At 39.4% G+C, this 12875-nt stretch overlaps 1 protein-coding gene across 1 annotated transcript in view; it reads left to right on the plus strand.

Moving 5' to 3' along the window:
* LOC108733955 (carboxypeptidase Q) overlaps positions 1–8076 on the plus strand; it is a 15016-nt gene extending 6940 nt beyond the window's left edge. The window contains exons 5-6 of the mRNA XM_018465324.1: positions 846–1028; positions 7630–8076. Of these exons, the coding sequence (XP_018320826.1) occupies positions 846–1028; positions 7630–7897 (451 nt within the window). The 3' untranslated portion in view covers positions 7898–8076. The remainder of the gene's footprint in view (positions 1–845; positions 1029–7629) is intronic.
* Positions 8077–12875: the final 4799 nt, after the last annotated feature.

Consider the following 12875-nt stretch of genomic DNA (forward strand, 5'->3'; position numbering starts at 1 on the left):
ATAACAACAAACTTATGTTTTTGGTTGAACGGTTCCTTCTAGATTTTCCTGATATGATTGTCGTACCTACTTATATACTATTATAGATTTTTGTTAATTGAATTCTCTATGTGTAAGTATCTGTTTGATTGTAAAGCAAATGTTTAATTTTTTCAATTATTTTATGTAAAAAGGTTCTGCTCTTTGATTATTAAATAAATAAATAAACAATAAATAAATTTTTATGTGAAATCCGTTGACATAACTTCCTGTAGCAATGAGGCACCGACGTGATTACGTAGATATTCCGTTTTACACAATTTTCATTTCAAAAAATTAAGGGGTATTTTAGACCATATTAAAAATGTTTTATAGTTCCATATTTTATCATCTTAGTTTATATTGAACTGCAGACCATCACAGAGAGAGCGAGAGAGAAACAGCTTCGCTTTTGAATGCAGGCTTAGTTACTAACGGAAATAAAGGGGCAATAGTAGAGTATCACTACATTTTCATTTTCACTACATATTCAGGGACTACTCATTTATAAAAACTACTCTTTTTGTTAACGCTCGATTTTATTACCAGTCAAATTTTTGTATTTAAATGTGCTTTAAATGAAGTCGATTTTTAAAATATAACTCATTTGTAAAAGGAACATTTTTGTAGAAATTGTAATTTTGGGATCAGTTATTAAGAAATGCTTTCAAAAATATTGAAAAAAATTTCTTGTAGAATTAAAAAATTAAATGGAATAGTTACTTCTTTAAGGTTCTAAGGTTTAAGTTCTTAAGGGCCACAGCAATTTACTTTGCAACAATTGTAGGTGTTTAGGGATTTGATATATTTCTAAGGAACCTTTTCAGGGCTATTTTGTGGACGGCAGAGGAGGAGGGCTTAGTTGGAGCCCAAGCTTATGTAAAAGCCCATAAGAACGAAACTCAAAATTTTAATTTTGTTATGGAGTCAGACGAAGGCACTTTTACCCCCCTTGGCCTCAAGTACACTGGAATTCCTGACGGAAAGTGTGTTTTGGAGGCCATTTTAAGGTACGCATATACGTATATTATATTTATATATACCTTGGCATGTTAAAGTAATGTTATTACGAATTTTCTCTTTTATTTTCGCCGGGAACCGTCTGTATGTAATTTTTGATGATTCGTCAAGTCACACTATGTAAGTAAAATTAAGTTAAATATGAAGTAACAACAACATGCAAATTTGCAATGCATATTTGTATCACTAAATGCAATGCCAATTCTATTTTATTTTAATAATGATTTAATGAAATATAAACTTGGCACATGCCCATTACTCAAAGCATTGTTTATATAACCTGTATATTTCATTCTCGCAACTGCTCCTACATCGAATATAACCTTTTTCTGCCATTACTTTTTATATTTAATAGGTTGCAACTCCTCCTTTATCTTATCTAAAATACCTGACCTACGAGATGCTTTTTGTGAAGGTTTCGATGTCTATGTCTATATTCTTATTTTCTCTAATGCTTCTGTATTCTGTATTTTTTCTCTGCTTGTCACTTTTCTCCTTATTGTTTACAGACTTTAATGAACGAACCGTTTCGTTTCTAATTGTTTCCGTTTCCTTTATGTATATAGTTACTTTTGCTTCTTCTTTCTTGAGTACTTCGTATGTGGTGGGCTCAAAAGTAGTAAGTACTTAATTTATTCTGTTTATTTTGTCATAAGACGTATCATGTATCCATCTTGTATGTCTGAAACTAGCTTTTTTCCTTTTTTCTTCTCAAATTCACCTCTTTCTCTCCCAGCTTCATCTAGCTTATAATGAATTCTGGTAACTTATCCCATATTTTTCGATATAATAATAATAATTATGAAGGACCCAATACTGAATGTAGTGTTGATCAATGCATGGCTCTTTCATTTAATATTCGAATCTATAAGGATCTATTTTGTCTTTCCACCTCTCTATCAGCTTGAGGCCATACTGAAATTGTATTTACTAGCTGTACCTATATTATTTTCGTATAGAATTTCTTGAAGTCTGAACCAAACCACGAAAAAATGGTTTTTTTTTCTATTATTTATTTAATGGTAATTTCATTAATAATGTCTATTTCATAAAATCTACCATAATAATCTTATAAATAATCAGTAGAGAATAAAGGTCTCACTATGTCAATTGTCTTGTTTCGCCTTTTCATTGGCTTCGGGGGATTTAGTTTTGAAACTAGTTGACAACCCTGACAACTTCTTACTGTTCTTTCTGTTTGCTTATCCACTCCTGGCTACCATACTTTGCTTCTTAGCCGCAACTTCATCGTTACAATTTTAAAACCTGAAATCTTAGTTGTTGAGGTATAAAATGGTCTTTACTCCGCTTAAAAGAATAAAAAAATATTGTAAATTCACTCTTTACAATTGAAGAATGTTTCAAATTTTCCGGCTACTCTCCTGAATTCAAACTGTTTTCAACTTTCTGTATTTCTGAATTATTCTTTGAACTGTACTCTATTTCTTCAAAACTTAATACCTTTATGGTTCGTCTTCTTCTGTGTGTTTTTCCTCTTGCAATTACACAGAGCCTAAAAAGCGGATCAGCAATGTTTGTTTTGCTTGCTCTACAAACGATATTTTTTTGAAATTTTATTATTACAAATGCATCACATATCATTCGGTTCTAGCACATGGGTTTGTTGTAGGATTGAATATAGTCGCTAAAGGCTAATGATCTGTTATTTATTAGCTTAAAGGTTTCCAATATATATAAATGCGAAATCGTTTTCCTCTCCAGATCAATGCTAAAGCTTCTTTTTTTAATTTTGAAATTTTCCTTGCAGACTTGGTTGATGTTTTACTCGCATTGTTCATTATCCTAGTTTGCCCTTTATTATTTGCCTGTACTAAAACAGTACCTACCTAATCGATTAGATCTAGCTTTTGTATACGTATGAGTCTCGTTATTAGTATCATAGAATCCCAAAATTCTCGTATCATTTGCTAACTACTTTAGTTAATATAAGGGTTCGGTAATCGTATAAAAATTTGGAATAAAGTTCAATATGCCCAGAAAGCTTTTTTCTATGCATACTTGTACCCAATTACTAGTATCACCCATGAAATTGATGGACTGCTTACTAAATTCACATTTTTCCAAAGTGAAACTCCTATCTTCCAAAATATTTAATATCTTTTTAAGCCTTAAATCATGTTCCTTCGAATTTTTAAAAACCAAAATATCTCCTAGGAAAGTAACTGTTCCTTCACAATCTTGCAAATCCTGTTTTAAAACTCTTTGAAACAATTCTGGAGCTATATTAGCATCAAATAACAATCTTTTATATCTATAAACTCCTTTGTCTGTAATAAAAGTATCTATAATTCTGATACAATTCAATCTGATAGAATGCATTGCTTATATCTAATTTTAAGAACCATTTATTTAAACATAATTTACATATAATTTCTTCTAATGTTAATAACGGGTGCCTTTCCCTTTGTATTGCAAAATTACCTAAGTTTATATCCACGCATATTCATAAGTAACTTCTTATATTCTTGATCTTGATAAAAATATTCACTGTCTATGATTTTAATTCGGACCATGTATTTTCATTAGTCACATTTTAACTTGTACCTGGATCAATCATTATCAATATTTTTACCTAGCCTTGTACGAGGGGTGATTTTAGGGGAGGACCGCTGTATCCATTCGCTGATTGTGTATCTAATTCATTCTAGGCAGGAATCTGTAGTTTGACTCTGAAACTGGCAGAACGTCCTAACCTTCCGAGACCTTCGTCAACTCCCTACCTTCTATTTCAGTTTAACTAAAGCAACTTTATGACCATGACTGATGACATTCCTACCATTTGCTTTTTACTTTGCCTTCAGTAACTTCTTGTACATATTACATCTTATGCCTTCGATTGTGTGGCCTACGCCACTGTAGGTTTAGCATTTAGTCACCCCTTTGCAGTTCTTCAGGTCATGGTTTGTAAGACCCCACTTGCGGCAACGCCTCTTGACCAAAGTACTGACACTTGGAGCACCTGGGAAGGAAACTTTTTCCTCCAGTTGACATGACGTCTAGCCATGATTCAGACAAGGTAGCGGGGTCGCCCTAAGTACACCCGAAGTATCATTTTCCTTTTCTTTTAGGGTCGAGAGCTTCGCCAGGATCCCAGTAACTTGTTCTTCTAATATAGACTGGTCAAAATCTTTCATAATGAAGTTATTCTTGATGGCTTTCCGTCTCACTACACTTTCACCTGGCCCGGCCCATTTGTTTATCAAGGTCCGCCCTGGCATCTAGCTTCTCTATAGTGGTGATCACTATCCTCGCCACCTTTACCACATGCGTGCCTACACTTGTTTCGATGCCGCTTCTCAGTTTCATGAGAACCTTGGCATACGACGAGTCCTCGTCGAAAGCTTCCCTATCAATTTCGATGGTAATCTTTTCTTCCCAAATCCCCATTTTTTGCTTGACAGAGAACGCTATACCACCCTTGGTATCGATTAGAATATCGATACCTCTTCCTTTGCATAAAAACTCAAGGAGTCTGCGAATTATTATACCATCCTCCATATCGAGCTCTAATATTCGTGACCCCTGGTTGTTTAGTACATCCTATACTCGCCTGAGCAACTTGTACAGACACTTCCTTCTCCCTTTGGGGAGACAGTCACGCCAACCTATTCCGTGGGAATCGCCTGATGCATTTCTCTCGGTCCACCCCTTCGGTGTTGATGATGAATAAAGAATTCTCCCACTCATCATCTCCTTGGTCCCCTTCTGTTAAATGACTAGGTTTGAAGATCACCTCCGGGCACGTCTCTTCTTCGTCCACAGATTTGAAGTTCTCTTAAGTTCTATCCTAATTGTTTAGGATTGATTGATTTTTGATCTTACCTGTTCCTCCAGTATTTCCTCTTTACCTATTTTCTTGATTACCTGTAGTTTTGTTGGGCTGCCGGGTCAATCAGCGTTCCCTGCTCTATTGACTCAGACTTGGTTGGTTTCTCACTTATGGTTTCCTCAAAAAAGTCTTTGATAGTTTAGGTTTTGGCTGATATCCCGCATTTCTCTTTTGACATTAGTCGGTCGATACAAATTACGAATGACAGAGCTATGTCCACCGTTTACTACCTTCAACGGTTACCATTAATTAGGGGGGGGGTTAATGGTTCATGCGAATAATCAAAACAAACGATTCCCGCTATAAAATGGTATATTGGATCATTAAACTAACGGACAAGTTTAAAGGCTATATAGTCATGTTTAGCTTCTGATGATTAGTTTCGATTCGTTACTCTCATGGGTCCAGTGACGCGTTCGTTATTTTGTAGTTCGTTCTGAAATGATGTGATTTTGGAAGTTTATTTTTATGGAATGATAACGATCGAAACGTTCCTGCCACGTGTAGAAAATCCGCTATACGTAAAGATGCGTCAAGAAGCCTATGGTAGGTTTACATTCTGGACAAATCCCGCTATTATAAATAGTTCCCACTAGGTTGGAAAAAACAGTTCTAGTTACGAGGCGACAGAAAGAGAAATAATGAGAGTGAAAAACCAATTCGGTGTGCGATATAGTAGTAAACAAGTGATTAATTATTAATAATAGTGCAATTAAAAAATAATTAGTTAAATAAAATTGTTTAATTACGCGACATTTGATGCACATCGCATCAACACCGGAACAAAAAAAACCATCATACAACCACCTTGGTGAAGCAACATAGGTATGCGTAAACAAGGGGTGATTGAACCATCACAAAGTGCTTGAGTTTGCCTTGTTATGCTGGTACGTAAGGAAGACGGTTCCATGAGATTTTGTGTGGACTATATGAAGCTGAACGATGTAACGCAGAAGGATAGTTACCCATTACTTCGTATTGACAACGCACTAGATAGTCTAGCTAGATCTAAGTGGTCCTCTACTCTCGATTTGAAAAGTTGATACTGGCAGGTTGAAGTACATCCGCAGGAGAAGACTGTATTTACGACTGGAGATGGTTCATGACTATTTAATGTAATGCCATTTGGATTATGGAATGCACCTGCTAAATTCAAAATATTGATGGACACTGAATTACAAGGACTACACGGAAAGTTTGGTTTACTTAGACGACACCATAATATTGAGAAGAACCTTCGAGGACCACCTCCCAAACGTCTTCAGAAAATTGGTCGTCGCAAAATTGAAGCTAAGTTCCAAGAAATGCATCATGTTTAGGAGAGAAGTGAAGAACCTGGGCCATGTTATAACATGGCAAGGAACTAATACCTACCCTTTTACTATGGAAGAGTCTGGATTGAACTAGAAACAAGCTTCAAGTGGTACTTCCGAAGAACAAAGTTTCATGTCTTAGAAGCAATCCATGGCGAAGAACATTTTGACTTTACAAAGATTTTAAGTACGCGAGCATAGAAGTAGAAGCGATGTGGAAGGCTGGTATATGAAATACCGGATACATTTCAGAGAATTACTGGTAGACTCCGGTAATCGACACATTTTGGTTGTCATGAATTACGTTAGCAAGTGGTCCAAAGCATATTCGATGCCAAATCAAGAATAACACACAGTTGCCGGAAGGTTGATCAATAACAGGATTCCAAGCCAATATGGAGTACCATCGAAATCGAATTCCGGTCAAAACAAGAACATCGAGCTGGAGTTATAAAAGATTAATAGGTATTACAAAACTGAAGACTATGCCCTTACATCCACAATCTGATGGGATAGTTGAACCTTTCAATGCTACTCTGGGAACCAACTTAAGAAGATTAGGTCAATTAGTCCTAATCTGACTGGGATTGATACGTACCGCATTCCCCTTAAGCGTATAGATCGTTTATCCATGAGATAACTGCAAGAACATCGGCCAGCATTTTATTTGAGGAAGAAGAACTCGGACATGATGTTTCGTCGTCCTGGAGTTCCTCTAGTGTCCACAGACGAATACGTGCGCAATTTACAAGAACGACTAGAATTCATGAAAACCAGATATATAAGGGCTACAATGTATGACTATAAAATCCATCAGCAAAAAAGGGACGTTGCCCGAAACTATAATAAGTTTAGGATGTGACACACTTAGCCCTTCATACCATCTGCTCTCCTACTGTTCTAATACCTCTTCATTCCTAACATGGTAAATAATACAAATTAATTATTAAAAACTAGCAATGTACTTATAATAAGTACCAAAAAAACAGGAAATTTGGTACATGTGACATCCTTCTGCGGCGATCCTGACTATCTAAAAAGGAAGAGAGCATTTTTGAAGTCTCCAACGTTTGAGCCACCAGGCACCGTGGTCTCGTCTGCCCCTCAAGCTACGCCACTGGCAATTAGTCATTTTCACTATAACATTTCTTTTGCTTATATTAGAGAGTACTAAAAAATATTTTTTTTTCGTTTTTCCTTGAAAATGAGTAGTTACATACATTTTCCTTTTCATATTGAGTATCCGGAATTTACTTAACAATTAACTTTCAAAAAATGCTGGTTAATCCTAATTAATCACTAGTTAAGTAATTAATCACAAACAAAATCATGTGTGTCAAAAAAAAACATAAATCTTACTTTTTATATCTGCTGTTGTGGCCAACTCGGAGACAATTGTATTAATTTTCCCCTTTGCTTTATTTTCAGTTTGCTGAAAGATATTAACACGACAACAGTCGAAGAACCTGCTGATGGTGGCCCAGACATTACGTTTTGGCTTTCAGAGGGAATTCCTGGAGCCAGTTTGTTGAATCGTGCAGAATCTTATTTTTGGTATCACCATAGTGCTGCTGACACTATGGATGTGGAAGATCCTGAAGCTTTGAATCTTGCAACTGCTCTTTGGGCTTCGGTGGCCTACGTGGTGGCGGATATCACTGCTGATATGCCGAGGAAACCCGGTCAGTTCCTTTAGTGATGTTGAATCATTTGTCTTATCTTTTTTAATGTAAATGTAATCACTGTTTTAATAAGTAGTTTTTGTTATTCTTGGTAGTAATCTTATTGGTCAGTCATTTGACTTTCATTTAAGTACGTTTTTTTATACTTCTGTTAATAAATTTCTGCTTGTGTGCAGTTTGTAAAAGTAGCGAAGATTTTTGTTTGATATATCTGAAAAACATAGTTGAATCTTTTCTACTCAAATTCCTAAAATGTGGACATTGGTGGACTAAGCTCGTCGAATGGGACCCTTTGTCTGTTTAGAAATTGATGTACTTATTTCTAGTGTAAAAAAAGTTATAAAGCGTTTTTTGCGGTTAGTTCCACTGTAAAAACAATTGTTTAAATGTAGATTTATTGTGAATTATTCATAAACAATAAACGATATAATTATGTATAAGAAAAAGTCCATGGTGGGGTTAGTATTCTATCGAAACCGTCGGATGCGGATCGCGATTTTGACAGAATACTGACTACCATGAAGTTTCCGTTATGTTTGGTCACATAGGGTCACCTAGACCGAGGATTCAGTTCGACAAGTCCATATCCCTATGGACCTTGTCATACATTTTTGAATTCCACTAAAGGTAGCAATATACTGCAGATGGTGTTTACCATGGTTTATGTAGTGATTTAGATATATACAGAGTGTAACAGCAATTAGTGCCGAATTGAAGCTACCCTGATCTGGGAATGGTCGTCGTCAGTTGGAGTTGGTTCATAACGTTTCGCTAGCATAAGCTTCATCAGAGGTCCTTCCATCTCCGATGCTGGATGTGAACTGGTGACTTGTCCTGTGCAAGTTGTATTTATGCCGATGGGATGTCGGTCCGTACCGTTCGGGTATTTATGAGGATTCTCCTTCTTCTTGTGACAGTCAAAGTTAGTAATTTGAAGTCCTAAAAGAGTATTTTGTGGCCGCCGTTGGCCAGTGCGTGTTGAATCATAGCAGATTGTTCAAAGTGTGCTAGCTGGAAGCTTATGTTGTGTTCCTTGAGTCTCGTTCCCATCAATCTCTTAGTGGTTCCTATGTAGACCTTCTGTCCTTAGCTGAACTGATGATCTGTTGGATCTTCTTCGTAGGTTCGAAGATGGTTCTGACGTCGTGTCTTTTTAAGACTCTGCCAGTTCTGTCCGCGACCTTTGGTGGTAAACACGCTAAAGAGGTGGTGTGTCGTTCGTTAATTTCTGGTGCCTTTAATATGTTCAAGCCTATTGATCATTCGATCTCTCCGTTTTTGTAGTAGAAGCATAAAAGTCTCGAAAAGTCATAGAGCCAAGGACAACAACGGTATTACCACCCGTCGGGCCATTAACTCCTTAGACTCGATTAGAGTATACCCCAACTTTGTGGACGATTTTCGTTGCCTATCGTCGTACCTCGACGAATCCAAAGTTGGGTTTTCAACCAATTAACTTCAACAAGACCTTCATATCACCTTCCGTGAAGCCTGCGATGGTATACAGTCTGAATTTGTTAAAAAAGGCTTCGCGATCCGGGGTTTTCACCGAATGTCAAAAGGAGGAAAAATCCGGCCGCTAGTATTCGTTCGTCTCGACAAGTCTTTCCCTAGGTCCAAGCCATCTTCGAACTTGGCAAGCTCTGCGGTCAAAGTTGAACAGAAAAGAGCCACCGAAGGAGTTGCCCAATGTCGCCGTTGTATGAAATCCTTTCACACGACTAATTACTGCCACGCCGCTTGGGTCTGCTCCTTCTGCAGCCGCGACCATGTCAGCGCCGAATGCAAGACAATAGACCGGAATGACGCAACCCCCTTATATGTTAACTGCAGAGGGAACCACTGCGCCACCTATAGTGGTTGTCCCAAGGTACCCGAGAAAATCGTACCACCCAAAAAACCCTCCTCTATTTCTGTCGCTCACGTCAAAGTAATAAGCCGTACTTTAGCCACCCCCGTAACGACGCTCCTCTAAAAGTCTTACGCCAGTCCAACGCAACTCCAAGCATCTCTTTAGTGTAAGTTGTTCCCCAACTCTGGAACAGAAACTCCACGTCATCGTGCAAACGATGGTAGCCATATAGTTGCCGTCATCCAAACACCCACCCATGGGTAATACAACCCACATCCAGTAGTTACCTGAAATGCTCAAAGCATTAAAGGTAAATTGACTGAACTCGAACACTTCCTCAAGAAACGGTCAATCGATGTTGCCTGCATCTCCGAAATTGATTTATCCCAGAAAGTCAAACTTTTTGCACCAACTTCACATGTGAAAGACTGTGAAAAAGGCGGAGGCGTAGCCATCCTTTTCAAGAACTCTTTAAAACACAGGCTCATCTCTTTGGCCACTAATTCATTAGAAGCAATTGGAATTAAAGTCTTGCTAACTTCTGCCTCCTTCAGAATCGTTTCCCTTTTCTCCCCCATCTGAACTAAATCTTTCGGATTTCCCCTTCCTTCTCCCCTCAAACGTCTCGATGATCGTCGCAGGGGACCTCTTGGGGCTGCCGACACACTAACAAAAAAGGTATTTCTCTTCTTGCCAAAGTCCTCAACGTCAACCTTGTCGTTGAAGCGCTCCCAGATCCTTTGTACCTCCCGCCCCCCACAATCAACTTCCTAACATTCTCCACATATTCGTCTTAGAAAAAAATGTCACTCTGTCGATCGCACCGTTCTCGACGCTCTAAGTTCAGATTATATTCCACCCCTAATAGAAGTCGGCCGCCCAATTCTCAACCCCCCCAAACCTTACAACTTCATTAGACTGGCTACGTCTCTGCTACACTCTGCGGAACTCGACAAAGCCGTCAATCTCCTTTCAAACGAGATTACTAGTGCCATCGAGCTCTCTACGACCTCCAGCCCCTCCTCCTCCCCGCAGACAATCTTGCAAAAAAAAACAAAACCCTCCGTCTGTGGCAAAAACACCGTGCTCTCGCACACCGCGCCGAGCTAAACGCCCTCTAGCGAAAACTTAAAATTCGCCTAACCAAATTTCGCAGTATCACCTTCGACGATTGTATTGCTGAGACCGAAACACATCCCTAAAGCACTTGGAAATTGATCCACTGTCTTCGAAATAGAACCCCACACTTTCTGCCGCTAAACAAAAGGGGTCGGTATTTACTTCTGACGAGGAAAAGTTGCAATCTTCGCAGACTCTCTTTGTCTCCAGTGCTCTCCACATCCCAGCCCTGTTGACACTGCTGACTTTCACGAGCGAACCAACGCCACGTCCAAAATTTCGTTATTTTCGACTTTAAACACGTGTCACCCTGTGAAATCTTCCTGACCATCCGATCTCTAAAAAAGATAAAATCTTCTGGCGCGGACGAAATTTCTAGCGGTGTTTAAAAAGCTCTGTCATCAAAATACAACCGCACTGTGCAACATCACAGACGCTTTCATGCGGTTCCACCACTTCCATCCGATATGAAAATAAGCCACCGTCATCTGTCTCCTCAAAAGAGGGAAGCCCCTCAGCTCTCCCTCAAGCTACAGACGCATTAGTTCGCTGAGCTGAGTAGTTGAATCCATCCTTTTGGACCGGCTTCTCGACCACGTGGTGCGAAACAACCTTCTCCCCGACTTTCAACATGGTTTCCACAGATAGCACGGCCGTGAACATCTCCGTGTTTGCGAATACATTTCTGACAACCTAAACAAGCGCTATCACACTTCCATGCTTCTCCTCGCCATTTAGCAAGCCTTCGATACGAAGGTCTCCGTGGCAAGCTTATCACCCTCCATACCTCACATTTCCTAATCGGGGTTATTCGATTCTTTCTCTCTGACAGAATCCTCCGAGTCCGCGTTGGCTTTGCTTTAGCCCAAAGCAAACCCGTCACGGCTGGTATCCCCCAAGGCTCCAAGCTGTCACCTCTTCTGTTCAATCTTTTCTGCGCAGACATGCCGTCTCATTCCTCGATCGTCACAGCTCTCTACGCTGATGATTCATCCTCATAAGCCCCGCCTAAACCATTCTCCAGTGCTCCGCTTCTTAATTGGTACCGAATATGGAAACTCCATTAACGAGGCCAAGTCGGAAGTAATTTTCTTCTGGAAATCCGAAAACCTCCCGTTAATACCGTTAATTACCACCGCATCAAATGGAGCAACTCCGTTACGTACCTCGGCGTCGTGCTCCACGAAACACTGACATGGCGAGAACACATCTTTGCCACCCGTACCAAGGACCTTGCCGTCTTCATGTCCCTCAAACCCTTCTTCTAAAACAGCTCGCCGATTCCCACCTCCTACAAATTCTTCAAGGAACTTGCATACTTTGTTCTTCGTTCTGCGCTCAACTACCCCTGGTTTATCAGAAACACCCAAATTCTAAAAGAAACTGGTGTATATTCACTCCCTGAAGCTGCAGTTAGGTTCGTGGCTAATCTTCGGGCCTCAGTGTCAGGTCACCTAAACCCGTCCATCTCGACATTTTCCGACTTCGGCCCTAAACTAAATGACCGTTTGAAAAGGCTCTGCCACCTTCTCTTTTGAGCTGCTTTCTTTCTGCTCATTCCTTGTTTCGCTTTTTTAGCGCGAGTGCCCACCCAACTCATCCGAGGTGGGCCACCAATCCCTATTCACCTTACATTACCCTGGGATGTATAACCTCCGGCTTGATCTCCGTACTCGAAGAAGAGCTTTAGTCGGTAGGCGCTTCGGTGTATCCGATACTACCCCAATTCAGGGGGTGTCTTTCTCCTCCTCGAGGAAAAACTAAACAAAAAAAGAGATCAGTCGCCAGTCCATATCGAGCATCGGTGATGAAAGAACCTGTGAAGAAGCTTGTCACTCGTGCTAGAGAAACGCTAGGAAGCAACAGACCCGAATTAGCCTCGAGAAGCTTTACCAATTTATAAGTCCTGAGATTGCAGGAGGTGATAGGGCTTTATAAAACAAGAAAATTAAGTATATGTTTGTAAGTTCGGCGAGAAAATTATAGTTGAAAGTGCAGGTAAATCCCTGGTAAAGAAACGA

Source organism: Agrilus planipennis, unplaced genomic scaffold (assembly GCF_000699045.2).
Source record: "Agrilus planipennis isolate EAB-ADULT unplaced genomic scaffold, Apla_2.0 scaffold43, whole genome shotgun sequence".
In the NCBI taxonomy this organism is placed as follows: domain Eukaryota; kingdom Metazoa; phylum Arthropoda; class Insecta; order Coleoptera; family Buprestidae; genus Agrilus; species Agrilus planipennis.